This window comes from Sceloporus undulatus, chromosome 4, assembly GCF_019175285.1.
Source record: "Sceloporus undulatus isolate JIND9_A2432 ecotype Alabama chromosome 4, SceUnd_v1.1, whole genome shotgun sequence".
Lineage (NCBI taxonomy): Eukaryota > Metazoa > Chordata > Lepidosauria > Squamata > Phrynosomatidae > Sceloporus > Sceloporus undulatus.
In genome coordinates this window covers 150,240,065-150,258,410 of record NC_056525.1, presented here as the reverse complement: position 1 = coordinate 150,258,410, position 18,346 = coordinate 150,240,065, and the positions used below count along the sequence as shown (strand labels likewise).

Sequence of the window (18,346 nt, the reverse complement as noted above, 5' to 3'; positions counted from 1 at the left end):
GGTTGGGTCCTTTCAATATCTGGAAGTCCTTTTGCACTACACAATTGGCTGAATCTACACTGCAGAAATAATCTGGTTTGACATTACTTTAACTGCCATGGCTCAATGCTATGGAATTCTGGGAATTGTAGTTGACACAAAATTACAATTCCCACAATTCCACAGGATGGAGCTATGACAGTTAAAGTGGTGTGAAACAGGATTATAAATGTAGTGTGGATGCAGCCAAATAAAGTACTACGATTGCTATGATTCCACTTCATTCCATCCTATGGAATCCTGGGAATTTGTGGGGAGAGGAGTTCTCAGCCACAGAGCTCTCCAAACTACAATTCCCAGGAGGCCATCAGATACAGTCATGGCAGTTAAAGTGCAACCATAGTGCTATCATTGTGTAGTGTAAAAGAGTCCTGGAGATAACCTCACTGCAGAAATAATCCATTTTGACACCACTTTAACTGCCCTGGCTCAATGCTATGGAATTCTGGGAACTGTAGTTTGTGGCACTAGAGCTGTCTGACGGAGAAGGCTAAATGTCTCACAAAATTACAGTTTCCAGAATCCCATAACATTGAGCATAAAGTGGTGTCAAAGATCAAGCAGACAGAATATATTGTAAAGACCAAAAATAAATTGCATCGCACATTTTTAGTGCAAATATAAAGACACAAATAGTGTTCAGTGCAGTAAGTATTGCAGAATGTCGTGCCACAAGTCCACTTCAGGGAGGGTCATGCCATGCAGCTGTTAATAAAATGTTGCCGTATATAAAAAAGTAACCCCAAGGCGACCTTATCATGGGCTTTTCTTGGCAAGTTTATTCAGAGGGGGTTTGCCATTGCCAGCCCCTGAGGCTGAGAGAGTGTGACTTGCCCAAGGTCACATAGTGGGTTTCTATGGCCGAGCTGGGAATCAAACCCTGGTCTCCAGAGTCCTAGTCCAATCCTCAAAATAGTACATCATATATGAAGTCGAAGGCTTTTATGGCTGGCATCCATGGGTTTTTGTGGGTTTTTTGGGCTATGTGGCCATGTTCTAGAAAATTTTCTTCCTGATGTTTCACTGGCATCTTCAGAGAATGCTTGCCTGGAAAAAGTGGGTCTATATATACTGTGTGAGCCTGGGAATGCAGGAGTGATTTGCATGTGTATTGTTCTGTGCTGATGGCTGGCCTCAGTACAACACCCACAATCCACAAAAGAGTGATACCTTTATCTGGCCAACCCAAAGGCACCAAACACATGACAAATTGTGCATTTGGGCTGGCAGAATAAAGGTATCACCCTTTTGTGGATGGTAGGTGTTGCTGTACTTTACTGTAAAGCAATGTTTTGTTCCCTGGATAGGGTTGCCATTTCCCAGGTTCTGGTGGGACATTCCTGGTTTTCCAGCCTTTAGGAATATCCCGTCCCGCCTTTGCTTAATGCCCCTGGATGGCCATACTCCTGGTCCTTGGCTCTCTGCCTCGGCCTGCCCTTCCCAACAGAGGCAGAGCAGCATCCATGTTTGTGTGTGGGAGAGGCTGCAGCCCAGGGGTGGGCTTCCAGCTCCTCCATCTCCATTGGGGCTAGGCAGAGGAGCAGGCGCCTTTCCATTCAGCCAAGCTGAGACTAGAGAGAGAGCTCCGGAGGAGGACAGAAGAGAGGCAGCGCAGGTCTCCCTATAGGACCTGGAAGGCCTTGCTGGGCCTGGGAGGGGCGGTCTGGGGCTGTTGTTGCTGTGCCTTCAAGTCATTTCCAACTTATGTCAATCCTTAAGCGAAATTATCGTGGGGTTTTCTTGGCAAAGTTTGTGCAGAGGGGGTTTGCCCTTACCATCCTCTGAGGCTGAGAGAGTGTGACTGGCCACTTTTATTTCCCTTACCCCCTTCGTTTGAATGGGGCTTGAAAATACACAACCCTGGGGTGGGGGGGCTGAACGGATCCTCCATGAGTCCCAAGGGGCGACTGTACATTCATGGGCTACTCTCCTTCACTCCCCCCCCAAAAATGACTCCAAAGAGACACCAAAGTGTAAAGATGGAAAACAGATTTATTTATTTAAATTTACAAGTTAGAAGAAGAAAAATTCATTATATATTATTATTAATTATTATTATACAATAAAGTAAATACAAAGAAATAACAAAGAATACACAGAATTAACAAAAAAAGGCTAGCAACGATACATTTTAGAAATTAATAATTACAGGCGCGTTACAGACGCGCCTATAGTGTGTGTTAGGGTTAGGAAAGGGCGTGCTAGGGTTAGAAAGGGGCGTCACTTCCTGATGCCCCTCAATCCTAATATGGACTGAGTCCGTACAAAATGGCGGTGCCTGTCCACATGGGCGCCGCCATCTTGATGTCGCAGACGCATAGTGTCTGGACATCGCAAGCCGGAAGTGACGCCGCGAGTGCACCAGCACCAGAAGGGCCTTGGCCACAGCACCAGGGAGCTGCTTCCTGAGGTTCTCTGAAGGCCAGCCTGATGATACTACTACTGCTACTAGTAGGGGAAAGGACATTGCCAACTGAGACTGGAGCATTGCTGGGCTGCCATCCTCTTTGCCCGGGTAAATGATCCTTGGAGAAGCCTTCCTAAGAGGGACCTGCAGGAGTCTTCTGGTGGCATCCCTTGGCCAGGTGTTAAGGCTTACAGTACATATCTTCCCTTTCAGGAGTAAATAGTCTTTCGGTCCTGCAGGAGCAGTGGGATCATTTTCCTGAAAGAGAACAGAGAAAGCAGAGAAGTTTTTGACTTCTCATTTGAAGCCCACTGGTTGTAATATACCAAATGGGCATTCTCCAACTGATACAGACATCCTCTATTGTTTCCCCAGTAACGCTGCGAATAATCCCTTTCTCCCTTTATTTTGGGGTGGAGGGATCACCACAGCTCAGTGGTTGGGGAAAGGGGAAAGCCAAGGCCCTCTCCCCCAGAGAGAAGGAACCAAGACTCACCATGATGGGTGGCATCAAGGAAGGACTGAATTGTGGCATGAACTTGGTCAACAAAGTATTAATAATGTGAATTAATTCCCTGCAAAGAGAGAGTGAATATCACCTCACTAAGGCCAGAGGAGACAGAAAATCCTGTTTGCTCAGTAGAGAGATTTGCATTCCTCCATCTAGCCCCATCCAGTGGATTAGAAACTCCACTGACCATTTCTCCCCCAGCTTGTTCTTGTAACACAACTTACTCTACTGACATGTAGTCTCTGAACTTCTTGCAGGTCTCATCATGGAGACTGGATTCATACATGACCACAGCATACAACAAGACATTAGAGATGAATGGGACCCAGAGCTTTAGTGTCTTATCATCAGTGACGTCTCTTATGATCAGCTCAATGGCTTTGATCACCCTCGTCTGAGCTGAGAAGGTGATTCTGGCCTCAATGGCCTGTTACAGACAGCCAAAATAAAGCTGCTTCGAGTCACAGTGGAGGTATGGTGTTTCAATGATGCATGCGTCCTAAGAGTCCAGAAGTCGCGCCAAAGCCAAAGGACTGAAGTGTGGCTTTGGTGTGGCTTCTGGACTCTTAGGATGCATGTATCATTGAAACACCATACCTCCACTGTGACTCGAAGCAGCTTTATTTTGGCTGTCTGTAACAGGCCAATAAGAGTACTGATTGCAGACAATCGGGAAAGAGAGAGGTTCACCTGGCCCTTCTCCCCAACTCCCAAAGACAAGGCACAGATGGGAATGCTCTGTGTAGAGCAGCCATGGGAGGGTCAGCAGGAAAGACCCCTTCTGGGTGATGTCCTCACCTTCCTCATAAAGTAATAATCTTTGTGCTGAGCCAACCAAGAGCCCTCATTTACCTTGCCCAAGAGGAAGAACAGGGCATGCTCCTTACAGGTGATTCTAAATAATGGTCCAAGACAAGTTCCAAATGCCCTTGGGCCAATGTGTCTGCAACTTCTTCGGCTACTGAAGTGTTCAGCTGGCAGAACGTCTTGCAAAGATGATGCAGAACCTTCTTTTCTGGAGGGAGGGGAGAGGGAAGAAATTAGATAACTGCCATCTGCTGTATGTGACAAGCCTTGAAACATGCTGAGCAAGTTTATTTGCTTGGGTGTGCATTAGCTTTATTTGTTATGATGGAAGAGGTTCCATTGGTGCCCTCTCCTCCTGGTCAGGAGGTTGAAACATTGGACATGTCCTGGAAGGTGTCATGGCCACCCTGCTCAATGGGCCTCTTCATCATGCTCATAAAAGAGGACATTTTGGGATTCCTCCTTGTCAGGAGGTTGAAAAATCCTGGAAAAGGAGGAGGCCAGGATCCTTCACTGCCTGACCTAAGATCATGGTCCCTTCTCAGGACACTATTGGGCACCCTGCAGTAGGTACAGGAGGTCAAAAGATGAGACCCCTCTGTGGTTTGCAAGACTCTTTCCTTACCGGCTTAACTTAGCGCAGGCCCCTTGTGGCTCCATAAGTCTGAAATGAGAGCAGGAAAAAGTCATGAAAAGTGACACCTTCTGTCCACCAGTGGGGCCAGAAGGATGCTCCAGACAACCCACTGAGGGTACCACAAGGGCATCCTTATGGACATGGAAAAGAGTGCTTCTTCCAGAAGCACCCAATCATTTCTCCAGGAGGCATTACAGCAGCCCTCCCTCCCTTTTCTTGTTGTTAACTACACTCTGAGTACCTGGCCATTCTCCTCTCTACAGATGTCATCATCCATGGTCCAGTCTTCTGTATCCTGAAAATCAGTGGCTGCAGGGAGGACAGAAGTGAAAGCCATCAAGACTCTTGTAATGACCACTTAAATTACCATATTAAGTTTCTTTTAGATGACAGCAACCTGGGCCTTATTATCCCACCGCTGTCACCAAAGTTATATTATGCACCCTCTCTTTAAACTGCCATCAAAATTAATGCTTATATGAGAGTGGGTCTGCAAACTTGAGCTGACCCTTTTAAAAACGCTCTGGTTTTGACCTACTGTGTAGGGATGATGGTAACATGAATGCCATTGAAAATGAAGCCAAGCTTTATTTAAAAATAAAATATAAAATTTATTAAACAGGTGCTTCAAATATATGTTACTTGAATATATTTAATATAAATAATTGTTGGTTCAGGCACTTGTATCTCTTAGATGTCACCGTTGCTACAAAACAGTCAACTCTTCACTGTGTGTCAATGTTACCAGTTCTCAAGGACATTCATCCTGTCCTTTTCTCTTGCTTAGGGCCTATTCACACTTACCACGTAATTCAGTTCCTGATCCGAACTGATGAATCAGATCAGCAAAGACCTTCATTCCCACTATTTGTGATGATTTCATTAATGCGGATCAGGCACCTGGGCCTCCTCAGTGAAGCCCTGTTCCAAGGGGCCCAGGAGAAGGCTGCCCATGGCCTCATTTAAGTGTCCCTCCTCCTCCTCCTGGGCCACTTGCCCTGTGGGGTCCTGCCAGAGGCTTTGTGGGCAGCCTGGACTGCCTCTCCCATCATCCCCTGCTGCCAGTATCTGGCGCAACAGCATGGCGGCGCAGGGCCCATAGGCCTTGGTGCTGGCACCAGGATGGGCCTGGTTCTGGCCGAAATCTTCTTCACTGCTGAAGGAGGGGGAGGAGGAGTGGGGGTGGCCTTCTTGTGCAGCTGGAGGTAGGAGGCGGTGGAAGAAGGCCAGAGGCAGAGAGGCAAGGCAGAGAGGTAAGAGGCTGGGTGGAGAGGCCAGGCAAGCTGTGGGGAGGGGGGACTCCCAAGGTGGATTTGAATCCACCTGGTTCCCATTGGGCTGAAACAATTTATTTCAAAATATATCAGTTCAACCCAAAAGGAATGGAAAAACCCAGTGTCTTTTTGACACGGCATAAATGGGGGAAAACCATGCCCCCCCTTGCTGAATTGGTTCTAAACTGATTCCCAAGTGGGGACGATGGTGGTTTAAACTGGATCATGGTTCAGTATGATCCAGTTTAAACCATAGTGGAAATAACCCCTTAGTTTTCCTAAGCCCTATCCTGCCACTCAGTCAAAATATAACCTGCAAGTTGTTTCCACAAGATAACTCCCTAACCTGGAGTATCTATTAGGTTATAAGCCCTCATCTCTGGCTATAACCTCAGTTCCCCTCTGGAACTCTTAAAACTCCATCCTTCACTCGGACTCAGCAGAACCCTAACTAAAGTCCCAACTGTCAAAATGGAATTTTTAACCTTTCTCTTCCAGCACCTCATTGGCTGACACTAACTGGCTTGTGATTGGCTGTTGCTAAGGCTAGGCTAATCGGTCTTTTCACTACAACTCTCTTTACACACACACAGCCCTTTTTATCAACAGATTTTTTTTACAAGCATCCATGGCTTGAAAATATTAATAGTATAAATATTAAATATTAAAAGTATAAATTCCAAATAGCAAACCTTGATTTTGCCCTTTTATATAAGTAACACCATTTTGCTCTGCTATTATATTTAATGGGACTTGAACATCCATGGATATTGTTATACACTGGGGATCCTGGAACCAAACCCCAGCGGATAACAAGGTCCGCCTGTGTGTGTGTGTGTGTGTGTGTGTGTGTGTATAATAGGACCCCCTCTAGGGGTCAGCCAGACTCTTTCCTTACCAACAAAGAGCGAATCTTCTCCATGCCAAACGTCTGGGAAATGTCCTCCTCCTCACTGCAGGCCCTCTGTTGCTCCAGAAGTCTGGAATGAGGGCAGGAAAAGGCCATGAAGGGACCACAAGGGCATCCCTATGAAGCCAATGGACTGTGGATGGGAGTGCTTATTCCAGAAGCACTTAGTCACATCCCCAAAGTGAGGAGCCATAGCAGCCATCCCTCCCAAGTGAGAACAAATTACCTGTCTGAAGCAGAAGAGGGGTAACACTCATCCTCCATTCTGCAGGTATCACCTGCTAAATCCTGTAAAAAAGTCAAGGGAGGAGGAAATGAGAGAGGCTACATGAGGCCCTGATCCCAAATAACTTTCCCTAAGAAAGGGGAGAAGGGGATCCCCCACTTTCCCACCACTAACTTACCCATAAGATGGCAGGTTCATTGACATTATGGGTGATGTTCTTCTCCAAGGGTTCCTTCTGGAAGCTGGGAGGAGAGGGTCAATACAAAGCCCCAAATACGCGCCCTGGTGGTGCAGTTGGTTAAATGCCTGTACTTCCGCATTCACTCAAAACACCAAGGTTGCGAGTCAAGACCAGCACAAGGGCCCAAGCTCGAGCTCAGGCTTTGCCCTCCTTCGGGTCGCTTAAAATGAGTTACCCGACTGTTGGGGGGAAATTAGCTTATTGACTAATTAGCTTACTGCTGTTCACCGCTATGATCTTGGAATAGCGTATATAAATTAAAAATTATTATTAAATATTTCTTAAATAGAAGCCCACCCACGGGCCCCCCTCCATGGCCCCTCATGCCCATGGAGATGGAAGAAAGGCAATACCTGTATTCCCCTTCTTCCTCTTTGTTTTTGCCTCTGTGGGTGCCTCCTTCATTTGTGAGGGATCCTTAAAGGAAAAGAAGAATGAATTTGGCACTCCTCCACTGAAGTGCTTTCCATCTCTGTCTCTCGGGAGCAGGGGAATTTGCACTTAAGGCAAGCCAATGCAGAGCAATCGGGTTGACTTATTTAATATTAGAACGTTGTGCAGCCCGATATTGCTGCGACTGCAACTCCCAGTATTCCTGGCCGCTGGCTATGCTGCCTGGGGCTGCTGGGGCGACAGTCAAGCCACATTGGACACGCACCCTGAAATGCAGAACATTCATAGAAAATGTAGGACATTAGTAGAAAACAGAACCAACCCCCCTCCCCACCCCACTTCAAGATAATGTAAATCCATGCTTCTTAGCCATGCTCGTAATGGAGGACATTTTGGAATTCCTCCTGGTCAGGAGGTTGAATGTGTCCTGGAAAAGGAGGACGCCCTGGTCACCGTCCGGAGGAGGGGTCAAGGCCCTTCCCTGCCTGAATACAGTCATGGTCCCTGTAGCAAAAAAACAGATGAGCTGGGATATTGACAGCCAATGCGGCCAGGGAAAGGTTGAAATGCCCATTGTGCAGTTGCAATTTCGACCAGGGTTCTGCTGAGTCCAGTTGATGGACATTAGTTATGAGTTCCAGAGGGGAACTGAGGTTTAAGTTTCAGTTTGAGGGGGCTTAGAAACTCATAGATACTCCAATGTTTTTTGAGATTATCTTAAGCGAAATCAACCTGCGGGTATGCTGTTTAAATGACTCCTGCATCTTAAAGGCCAGAAGCCGTGCCAAAACTGCAGTCAGTCCTTATGGATGACGTGGCTTTGGCGCAGCTTCCGGCCTCTTCGGACCCTAAGCAAGAAAAGGCGGTGAATGTCCTTGAGAACAGTAGCACTATAAAGAGTTGAGTGATTTGCACACAAGTAGTAACATCTACGAAATACGGTCTCTGAACAATTGTTTATATTAAACTATCCAAGTAACGTCTGTTTGAAACACCTATTTCAATAAGTTCATATATTTCAATAAAGTTTGTCTGCCAAAATTAACAATACAGCCACATTATCTCATCATCATCATCATTAATATACAGTAATTGAAACAGAGAGTTTATTAAGGGGTCTGCCTTAGTTTGGGGACCCTAACACAAACGTAATTTATTTTGGTGGCGTTTTTTTAAGAGAGTGGAGTCACCTATATATTTTGGGCGTGCGGTGGGATAAAAAGATATAGTGAAAGAAAATAAATGGTTGTCACACTTAATGGTGGCAGCGGTGGTGGATCCGAAAAATCTGGTGCTGAGGTTGGCTTGAGTTACAGGGTCTGAGTGCGAATTACCAGATACCCATATTTGGTTGAACTTGAAAGTGAAAGTTCAACAGCTTTAAATCTAGGCATTTGTGTCAGGGGAGTAATCTCTGAGGTAAATAACAAAGGGTATTTTTAAGAGATTACTCGATGACTGACCATGCTAGATAATACCTAGTCTCTGAGATTAAAATTGCTTAGGTAATTGTAGGAGACTAGGGGAAGAAGGAGAAAAAGCACACTTAGGAATTAAGTTTGAGAGTGATTTTTGAGGTAAAAATTTGGTGTAAAGTTCGGAATCACTAAGGCTATTAAGAATTCAGTGCCACCTCAGTACACAGTGAGGAACAGATAGAAGTATTTCCTGAGGTAAAAGTTTTGAGTAATTGAAGAGAAATACTAAAAACATGGCTCCTGAAAACACGTCAAGCCTCCGACATGCGCAGAATGGGGAAGTAGTTGGAAAGAGAAGAAATGGGGGCTAGCCTTGACACTCAATTTCTGAACCTTCAAGAAAAATTTAGAAGTTTGGAAAAATCAAACTTGAATGGGCAGACTTAAAAAGGAAGAAAGAAAGAAAAAGAAAAGAAGTTTGAAATGGCTAGAATGAAAAGAAACAAGAAATGAGGATAAGATAGCTGAACTTATAAAGAGAGGCTCTGAAAGAGAGAAGATGGATTATCAAATGAGAGTGAGACTAAACGGTGAGAGCCAAATCTCAATAGAAACTATACTGAGGTAAACAGGATGCTCCACATAGGTTATGAGGATTCCCCACTATTCTAAAGTGGCTAATATTGTTCTTTCTTCACTAATTTTGAAAGAACCTTTGAGGAATTAAAAATAAAGATGCAGAAAGTATGTGTTATTTAAGATTCACACGATTTGTGGAGGTTTGACAGAGATATATTCAGAAAGGGAGGGCGATGAGGCACAAGATTATGATTTGTCTAAAAGAAAGTGAATGGTGAAACAAAGTTTGGGTTAAATCTGAACATCATTGAAGAGAGTTCGAGGACACAAAAAGAAAGAAAAAATGGGGATGCGAATTATATATCATAGGTTCGTGAAAGTCGCATATTAAGAGATGTAGAGGACTCTAAAGTAACTTTGAAAGAAGATTACAACAGGCGGGTACAAACTGCGCTTTGCGGCGCTCCCCCGCCGCCGCCATTTGCTCCGTGCGGAGCCGCAGCAGCCAAACCGCGCGACTCCCGCGCGGAGCCAAAACAGAAGCTCCATTTTGGAGCTTCTTCTTGCGGCGCCTCTATGACGTCGCGAGGCGCCTGTGCGGACTCGCGACGTCATAGGCGCCGCGACCACGTCTGGACGCTATGCATCCAGTACGTAAACGATGGTGGCGCCCATGTAGATGGTGCGCCGCCTATCTTGTATGTATAGGATACGTACTAGGGTTAGGGGGGGTGCGGAAGCACCGCTCCTTCCTAACCCCTAGTACGTATCCTATACGTACTATATGCGGTTGTGTATCCCGCCAAAGTTCTAATCGGCTTAGGGCCATTTTACAATGTCATTCCTCAAGATCATATAATGGTTGGTACAAGTACAGAAAGCCAAAAATGGTGGCAAAAAGCAGCCAGAATGATGGATGATTTAGTGTTACTTAAGAAGAAATGGTAAAAAAATGTCAAAATCTGGGGTAAAATCTCAGTGGAATGACAAAAGGAACCCTAAAAAACTGCCAAGCTTCAAAAGATAAAGCGGTGTTCCTAGTGAACAGAAATTTTAAACCTTGGCAACAAGAAAGGACAAGTGCAGTTGAGTGAAAACGTTTTTGGGTCGAGAGAGTGTGACCCTGCGGTACAGGATGTTTTAATAACAAAATAAAACTAACAGTTAATCAAACGATAAAGTTATTGATACATTTGAAGAAAAAATAGCTGAACTGGAGTTCTTTATGGAAGGGAAACAGAGAAATGGTTACACTGAAAGCAAGTTTAGATAATAAAAAAGACTGTTTCCGATATGGAGTGTATAATTTGTGATATGAAACATTCATCTAAAAGTGCTAATGAAACCCTGAAACAGATATTAAAAAGATATATAGATTACGTAACTGCTTGATTATGTTTAATAGTGACCTTATTCAGAAGGACGAGGCAAGAGGCTTTAATAAAAGTGAATGAGCAGTTACGAAACCAATACAGTCAACCCTCCTTATCCACTGATTTTTATCCATGGATTCAAGCATCACAGGCTTGAAAAGTATTCCAAAAACTATAAATTTCAAAATAGCAAACCTTGATTTTCCGTTTTATATAACGAACACCATTTTGTTCTGCCATCTATTTAATGGGATTTGAGCATCAGGATTTTGTTATCCATGGTGGGGCCTGGACGAACCCCCAGTGGATAACAAGGCCCACCCTGTTAGATTGTTAAACAGAAAAATCAGATTCTGCATCAAACAAGTCAAACAAAGGGTTAAAATGAGCTGAGAACATGAAGTTAAAAATTGAAGATCTATACACAAGAGATTGCCAGACTGGAAAATAGGCTAAAACTGTAAAGACCAAAAAGTTCGATGCTTTTGAAACATTACCACAGGGCCAGTAAACAGGCAAAAGGTGGAAAACAAAGTTTTACCATGTGGATTACAATCCAAACCAATTTATACTTCTCAATCATAAAGTTACAGAGTCCTAGGCAAAAAGAAAAATCAGAGCCTTTTAAAACGCGATTAAGAAACAAGAAAAGAGAAAACTCACAAAGAGCATACCGAACCAGTAAATAAGGAAAAGAAAGAAGAAGTGGCATTCTAAGTAGGATCGAGGTGGGGGTAACCGCGACAAAAGATGTAAAATCAAAACACAAGAATTGAGATAAAAGCATAACAAAACATATCAAATCTAAATTCCCCACTCTCCCTCCCACCCTAAAAAACATTAAAGCAATTCTCAAAAAATGGGCAGTAAAATCGGTTAAGATTAAAAATCCAGTGGGAACAATCAGCAAGTGGAGAGTGAGGTTCCGAGGAGATCAGTTTTTGCGGCACGTCTGCAGAAGAGATCCATTTTATTGCCTTCTTAAACGGCCTCCAAAGATGTTACATGGCGGATCTCATTGGCCAGGTCATTCCAGATTTTAGGCGTGGCAACAGAAAATGACCTCTGGGAAGTCGTCACCAGACTTGTCCTCTCTGACTGCCCATGGTTCTCCAGAGGACCTGAGAGTGCCGGAAGGACTGTATGGGAAGAGGCGTTCCCTCAGTAAGATGGACCCAGCCATGTAGGGCCCAACACCTTATACTTGCCCTAGAAGCTAATGGGCAACCAGTGTAGGGATTTAAAATAGGTGTAATAGGCCCCAGATAGGCCCAATAAAGCAGCTTCAGGTCACTTTGGAGGTAGCTTTCCAACAGGGCCACCCTTCCCTGTCAATGTCCAGACGGAGATCATCACCAAGGTGACTGGACCATGGCAGTCTCCAACCGTATCCTGAACTGAAGCCGTTTGAAATGGATGAAGCCAATCAGTGTCATTCAAGGACTGCTTGGAGTTGGTTGGCAACGGCCCCTCCCAATCCCCTTGCCAAAAAATGGTTAGAAGAGAGACCAGTCCAGAAGGGGCACTGACCCGCAACCAACGGCTGCCACTGGCATCAGTTCCTTGTACTGTAGAGTGGAATCCAATTCCAAAGCAGAAAGGAATCTTTTCAAATGGAAACAACATGTGAGCTTGGAGGGGGAACTTGCATGGGGTACTGATTGGCAGAGAGGCAAAAGGAGAGGGAGGGGCCTTCCTTGTGAGGCTCTGGTGATCTACTCTCAATAATAATAATAAATAATCATAATAATATGTATTTATTTATAAACTGCCTTTCCTGTGTTGGATCAAGCGGGGGGTAACACGCAAAACTGGATCAGTTTGAGTTGGTAGTTACGCTGATGTGGACAAGATCCTCGGAAGTGTTCGGAAAAAACCTGCTCTCTTGATCCTGCCCCTCGTGGTTAGCGGCCCAGGGGGGGGACCGGTGGTAACCACTTTGTTACGCCGGTTATTCACACCTTCTCTCAGGGTGGGCGATTTCCATCGGATCTTAAATTGGCCATGGGAAGACCGATCCTAAAAAAGCCCTCCCTTGACCCCCTGGTACATAATAATTATCGGCTGTTTCCCTGCTTACCATTTTTGGGGAAGGTGATCGAGACGGCGCGGGTTGCGATCCAGCTTCAGGCGGGCGTCTTGGATGAACGGATTATCTGGACCCATTCAACTGGCTTCCGGGCGGGTCCCGGGGTTGAGACGGCCATGGTCGCCTTTGTCGTGATCTCCTCTGGGCATCGACAGGGGACGCGTTGTCCTGTTGGTGCTCTTGGACATCTCAGCGGCTTTCGAACATAGACCATGGTATCCTTCTGGGGCGCCTGGCTGAGGTGGGAATTGGGGGCACCCACTGTCCTCCCGTGGTTCCGTTCCTACCTCTCTGGGAGGTCCCAGATGGTTGCGCTGGGGGCGGTGCTCCAGCGAGGGGGCCCTTAAAACTGGGGTCCCCTCAGGAGCCATTCTGTCCCCCATGCTATTCACATTTACATGAAACCGCTGGGAGAGATCTCCGGAGACATGGGCGCGGGGTTATCAGTACGCTGATGACACCCAAATTCATTTTCTCTATGTCTCCGACTGATGCATGACTGGGGGATGGCGTCTCTCCTCTCGTGGCCGTCTGGAGTCAGTAATGGGCTGGAGAGGGAAAACCGACTCAAACTGCACTCGAGAAAACGGGGTACTAGTGATAGGCCCCCCCTGGTCCAGGAATGGCGGTGGTTCCACCTGTCCTGAATGGGGTCACGCTCCCCTGAAGGGACTCCGTGCGCGGTCTGGGGGTGCTCTTGACTCGTCCCTCCACCTGACTGCTCAGGTGAATGCGACGGTCAGGAGCACCTGTTATAGGCTTCGGCTGATTCGCCAGCTGCGCCCCATACCGGCCCAGAGGACTTGGACAACTGTTGTACATGCTCTGGTAACTTCGAGACTGGATTTCTGCACACGTACTCACATGGGGCAAACCCTTATACCAAACTCGGAAAGCTGCAAGTAGTGCAGAACATGGCAGCAGGTGGTCACTGGGCTCCCAAGGACCAGCATATTAACACCTGTGCTTAAAGATCTCATTGGCTGCCTATTCGCTTCCGAGCTCAATATAATGCGTTGGTTATTACCCTAAAGCCTAAATGGCTTGGGCCCAGGATTCCTGAAGGACGTCTCTCCCCATACATTCCGCCTCCCACCCTCAGAACTTCTGGGCAGCAACTCCTGAAGGTTGCCTGGGGCAAGGCTGGCCGTTACGGCCAGACGATCCTTTTCCACAGCTGCCCCAGCCCTCTGGAAACACGCTGCCCATAGAGCTCCGCTCATCTTCCACCCTGGCCCAATTTAGGAAAGGGGACTTAAAACCTTCCTATTTCATCAGGCATTCCCCGACTAAAACATCCTGTGGGCCTCCCTCCTCTCTCTGGCCGTTTGGGTTGGGCTAATGGGTCTTTGTTGTTTTTATGGATTGTTGTGGTTTTATCTGCTTTTAACTGTATATTGTTCGCACTACGGTGCATCTGTAAGCCGCCTGATCTTGGAAGGGCCGGGGTACAAATAAATTTTATTTATTATATTATTTATTATATAAAAAGTGAAAAACAATAATGGCAAAGGCATTCGAATCAGTCCAAAGAGAAAACAATTTAGGCACACAGAGAGTGAAATTAGGGATCCAATTTGGGAAGGGCCTGCGGATGAGCTCTGTTTTTATTGCCTTCTTAAAGGTCTCAAAAGATGTTAGTTGGCGATCTCATCGGCAGATAGTTCCAGATTTTTGGATTGGTAGCAGAAAACATCTCTGGAAAGTAGTTACCAGTATAGTTCTCTGTGACTGTAGTAGGTTCTTCCCTGAGCACCTGAGGGACTCAGGAAGGATTATAGGAGGAGGCTTTCCCTCAGGTAAGCTGGACCCGGCCATGTAGGGCTTTATAGGTAATAACAACACCTATTACTGTGCCCAGAGGCTAATAGGCCAGCCCGTGTAGGGATTTTAGATAGGAGTGATAGAATCAAACTTGGAACTCCCAGTTCACCAATCCTTGTGCCATGTTTTGGACCAGTTGCAGCTTCCGCATGTGGCGTAAGGGTTGTCCAAGTAGAGCGCCTTGCAGAAATTGAGACGAGAGGTTACCAGGGAGTGTACAACCGTTTCAAGGTTTTCCATTCCAGGAAGGGGCGAAAACTGGCGTATCACCGAAGCTGATAACAGGCACTCTGGCTGTCACGTCAACCTGGGACCAACGGTTGAAGCGACCAGTTGAGGAGCACCCCCAAGCTACCGAACACAGTCTTTTAGGGGAACGTGTGATCCCGTCCATTACTGGAGATCTTATCACCATTCTGGGATTAGGATTGCCTTATAGCGAGTACCTCCATTTTAACTGGATTCAATTTAAGTCTATTTCCCTCATCCATCTATTACCGACCTCAGACAGTCATTCAGAGGAGAGATGCCATCCTTGGTCACTGAAACAACTGTGGGTGTCATCAGCATACTGATACACACCCCGCCCCACGTCCCGGATGATTCTCACCCAGTGGCTTCATGTAATATATGAATAGCATTGGAGACAGTATCGTGCCTTGCGGGACACCCGATTTGAGCTCCCTCTTGCCGAACAACTGTCCCCAAGTGATACCATTGGATCTACCCAAGAGATAGGACCGGAACCACCGAAACCAGAGCCTCCAATTCTAACCCTCTTAGGCGTTCCATGGTCTATTGTATCGAAGGCCACTGCGAGGTCTAAGAGCACCAACCGGGCCACACTACTCTGTCGATGCCCAGACAGAGATCATCGACCAAGGCAACCGGACCAGTCTCCACTCCGTATCCTGACCGAAGCCAGTTTGAAATGGATCAAGATAATCAGTGTCATCCAAGACTGCTTGGAGTTGGTTGGCAACAGCCCTCTCAATCACCTCACCCAAAAATGGCGTAGAAGCAATACTGGCCGATTAATTAGCATCTCTCTTAGGGCAGGGGTCGGCAACCTCCGGCCCGCGGGCCGCATCCGGTCACGCGGAGGCCATTGGAGTGGCCCCCGACTGCTGCTGCCGCCGCCGCCGCTGCCATCGCCGCCGCCTACGGCTCGGTCCGGCTGGTTCTTTTTGCGGCTCTGGACGCCGCCATTCTTTTCTTTTCAAAATGGCGGCGAAGTCTCGCGCGACCTTCTCTGAGGTTCGGCGAGACTTCGCCACCATTTTGGGCAAAAAAAATGGCGGCGCCCAGAGGCGAAGTCTCGCACGACCACAGAAAAGGTGCGCCGATACTTTGGCCTCCATGAGGCCCGCTGCAGCTGCCGCGCCCTCGAATAGGGCTCAGACGGCGGCAGCGGGTCCTCTGGAAGGCCGGGGCCGTCGCTGGCGCCGGCGAGGGAGCGGCTAGAGCCAAGGAGACCTCTGCAGAGGGGTCTCCATGGCCATGCCGGCTTCCTCCGGCGGGAGTCCAGAGCCATGGAGACCCCTCTGCGAGGGTCTCCATGCCCTGGCCGGCTCTCCCGCCCGGCGGGAGTTCAGCCGAGCCAGGAGACCCCTCTGCAGAGGGGTTCTTCCATGGCCCTGGCCGCTCTCCCGCCGGCGGTAGGGCTTCCAGAGCCATGGAGACCCCTCTGCAGAGGGTCTCCTGGCCCTGCCGTCTCTCCCCCCGGCGGGGGGAGGGCTTCAGAGGCATGGCGACCCTCTGCAAGGGGTTCTCCCTGCCCTGCGGCTTCCCCGCCGGGTGGAGGTCACCAGAGCCATGGGACCCCTCTGCAGAGGGGTCTCCTGGCCCTGGCGGCTCTCCCCGCCGGCGGGGGGCTTCCAGAGCCATGGAGACCCCTCTGAGAGGGGTCTCCCTGGCCCCTGCCGGCTTCTCCCCCGCCGGGAAGTCAGCCCGAGCCATGGCGACCCCTCTGCAGAGTGGTCTCCATGGGCCCTGACCGGCTCTCCCCGCCGGCGGGCGGGGCTTCCAGAGCCATGGAGCCCCTCTGCAGAGGGTCTCTTGGCCCTGGCCGCTCTCCCGCCGGCGGGAGGCTTCCAGGCCCTGGAACCCTCTGCAGAGGGTCTCCCTGGCCCTGGCGGCTTCACCAAGGTTGTTTTGGGTGCTTTTAATGCTAAAAGTCTCCCTTGCTTTGACATGATCGTGTGGTGGGTGTGATGATGAGTCAGTTGAGAAGCATCACCTACTCTTTCAGAGGTCTTGAGAGCTGTGGACCTTGGAAAGTGTGTTTTGTGTGCTCTTTCATGCTAACAAGTCTCCTTGCTTTGACAATGATAGTGTGGTGGTGATGTGAGTCAGGTTGCAGAAGCATGCAACTCCTTCAGAAGCTGAGCGAGTGTGACCTTGCAGTGTGTTTTGTGTGCTTTCAATGCTAAACAAGTTCTCCCTTGCTTTGACATGATAGTGTGGTGGTGATGATTGAGTCAGGTTGAGAAGCATGCAACTACTTTTCAGAAGCTGAGAGAGTGTGACATTGCAAGTGTGTTTTGGGTGCTTTCAATGGTAACAAATCTTCCCTTGCTTTGACATGATAGTGTGTGGTGATGATGATTGAGTCAGCTGAGAGGCTAGACACTTACTGTTTCTGAAGCCGAGAGAGTGCCACCTTCCAAAGTGTGAAATGCACAATGTGCTGTTGTGTGTGTTTTGGAATGCAGGTTGGGTTGTTTTGTCCAGAAAGGGACCGAGGAGGAAAGGCGCGGCACACGGCTCCTCCTCCTTGCGGGGCTTCGGTGGAGCTCCGCCCCTGGAGGGTGGCTCACTCCTGGACGGTGCAAGCTCCGCCCCAGCATGCAGCCCGCCCCCGGAGGGTGGAAGCTCCACCCTCGGCTTCGGCCCCCAACTTGTCTGGGGGACACCACACCCGCCCCGGCTTGCAAAAGGTTGCCTACCCTCTCTCTAGGGGTCAAGGGAAGCTTTTTAAGATTGGTTAACCACCAACCAGTTTTAAACTGGCTGGAAAACAGCCTTCTCTGACGGAGGCATTGATTATCGCCTCTTAACGCGTCCTAGTTGCCTCCCTCCCTGAATGGCCTACCATGAAGGGCAGGGGTCAGAGAGCAAGTGGTCTTTTAACCTTATCAGACACCTGTCTACATTCATCAGTACTCAAAGACTGAAATTGATCCAAATGAACTCATTAACGAGTCCTGGATACCTCTCTTGTTGTTTCTATATTAAGGCTGCGTCTAAGTCGGCCTTATCTGAGATTTTTTCTGCAAAAAAAGTCATTGAAAGGATCACAGCAGGCCTCCGTAGGTTATTGGAGTAACAGATTCAAGGGTGGAAGGAGTCTGAGTCAACTTCTTAACTACTTTGTAAGCTCTGCCGACGAGACTTTGCAGATGCAAATAGGCAGAAAAGTAAGTTTCTTTGCTGCGCATTATTGTTACTCGATAGGCTTTGAGAAAAAGTCCTATGACGTGTCTTGTCAGATCAGAGTCGAGTCTTTCGCCAGTGATGCTCTAGTCGTTGTCCCGTTTCATCTTCTAAGATCTTTTGTATACCAAGGGTTTCTAGTTGAAGCGGGCTGATGAAAGGACACTTGGGGAGCAATTGTGT

At 47.7% G+C, this 18,346-nt stretch overlaps 1 protein-coding gene across 3 annotated transcripts; it reads right to left on the bottom strand.

Moving 5' to 3' along the window:
- Positions 1–2,026: 2,026 nt before the first annotated feature.
- LOC121929770 lies at positions 2,027–7,000 on the bottom strand. 3 transcript variants are annotated; one of them, XR_006103737.1, is made up of 7 exons: positions 6,812–7,000; positions 6,574–6,655; positions 4,643–4,710; positions 4,390–4,428; positions 3,810–3,972; positions 2,943–3,021; positions 2,565–2,704 (listed from the first exon to the last, which is right to left on the bottom strand). XR_006103737.1 is itself a non-coding variant. In XM_042465657.1 (6 exons), exons 1-6 carry the CDS (start codon positions 6,847–6,849, stop codon positions 2,171–2,173), a joined length of 924 nt encoding a protein of 307 aa, XP_042321591.1. In that variant the 5' UTR covers positions 6,850–6,993; the 3' UTR covers positions 2,027–2,170. The 3 variants fall into 3 exon arrangements, 2 of the variants coding, with proteins under 2 accessions (XP_042321591.1, XP_042321592.1); XM_042465657.1 differs by lacking the exon at positions 2,943–3,021 and having other exon boundaries at positions 2,027–2,704; positions 6,812–6,993; XM_042465658.1 differs by lacking the exon at positions 2,943–3,021 and having other exon boundaries at positions 2,027–2,704; positions 6,574–6,702; positions 6,812–6,879.
- Between the last annotated feature and the right edge of the window lie 11,346 nt (positions 7,001–18,346).

Excerpts from the sequence above, each read along its gene's own strand:
- LOC121929770 (XM_042465657.1), bottom strand. The coding sequence starts at position 6,849 with ATGGAGGATGAGTGTTACCCCTCTTCTGCTTCAGACAG. Across the intron at positions 4,711-6,573 it reads AGAAGATTCGCTCTTTGTTG|CCACTGATTTTCAGGATACA; the intron begins GTAAGGAAAGAG and ends TCCTCCCTGCAG. Across the intron at positions 4,429-4,642 it reads GTAGAGAGGAGAATGGCCAG|ACTTATGGAGCCACAAGGGG; the intron begins GTACTCAGAGTG and ends CTCTCATTTCAG.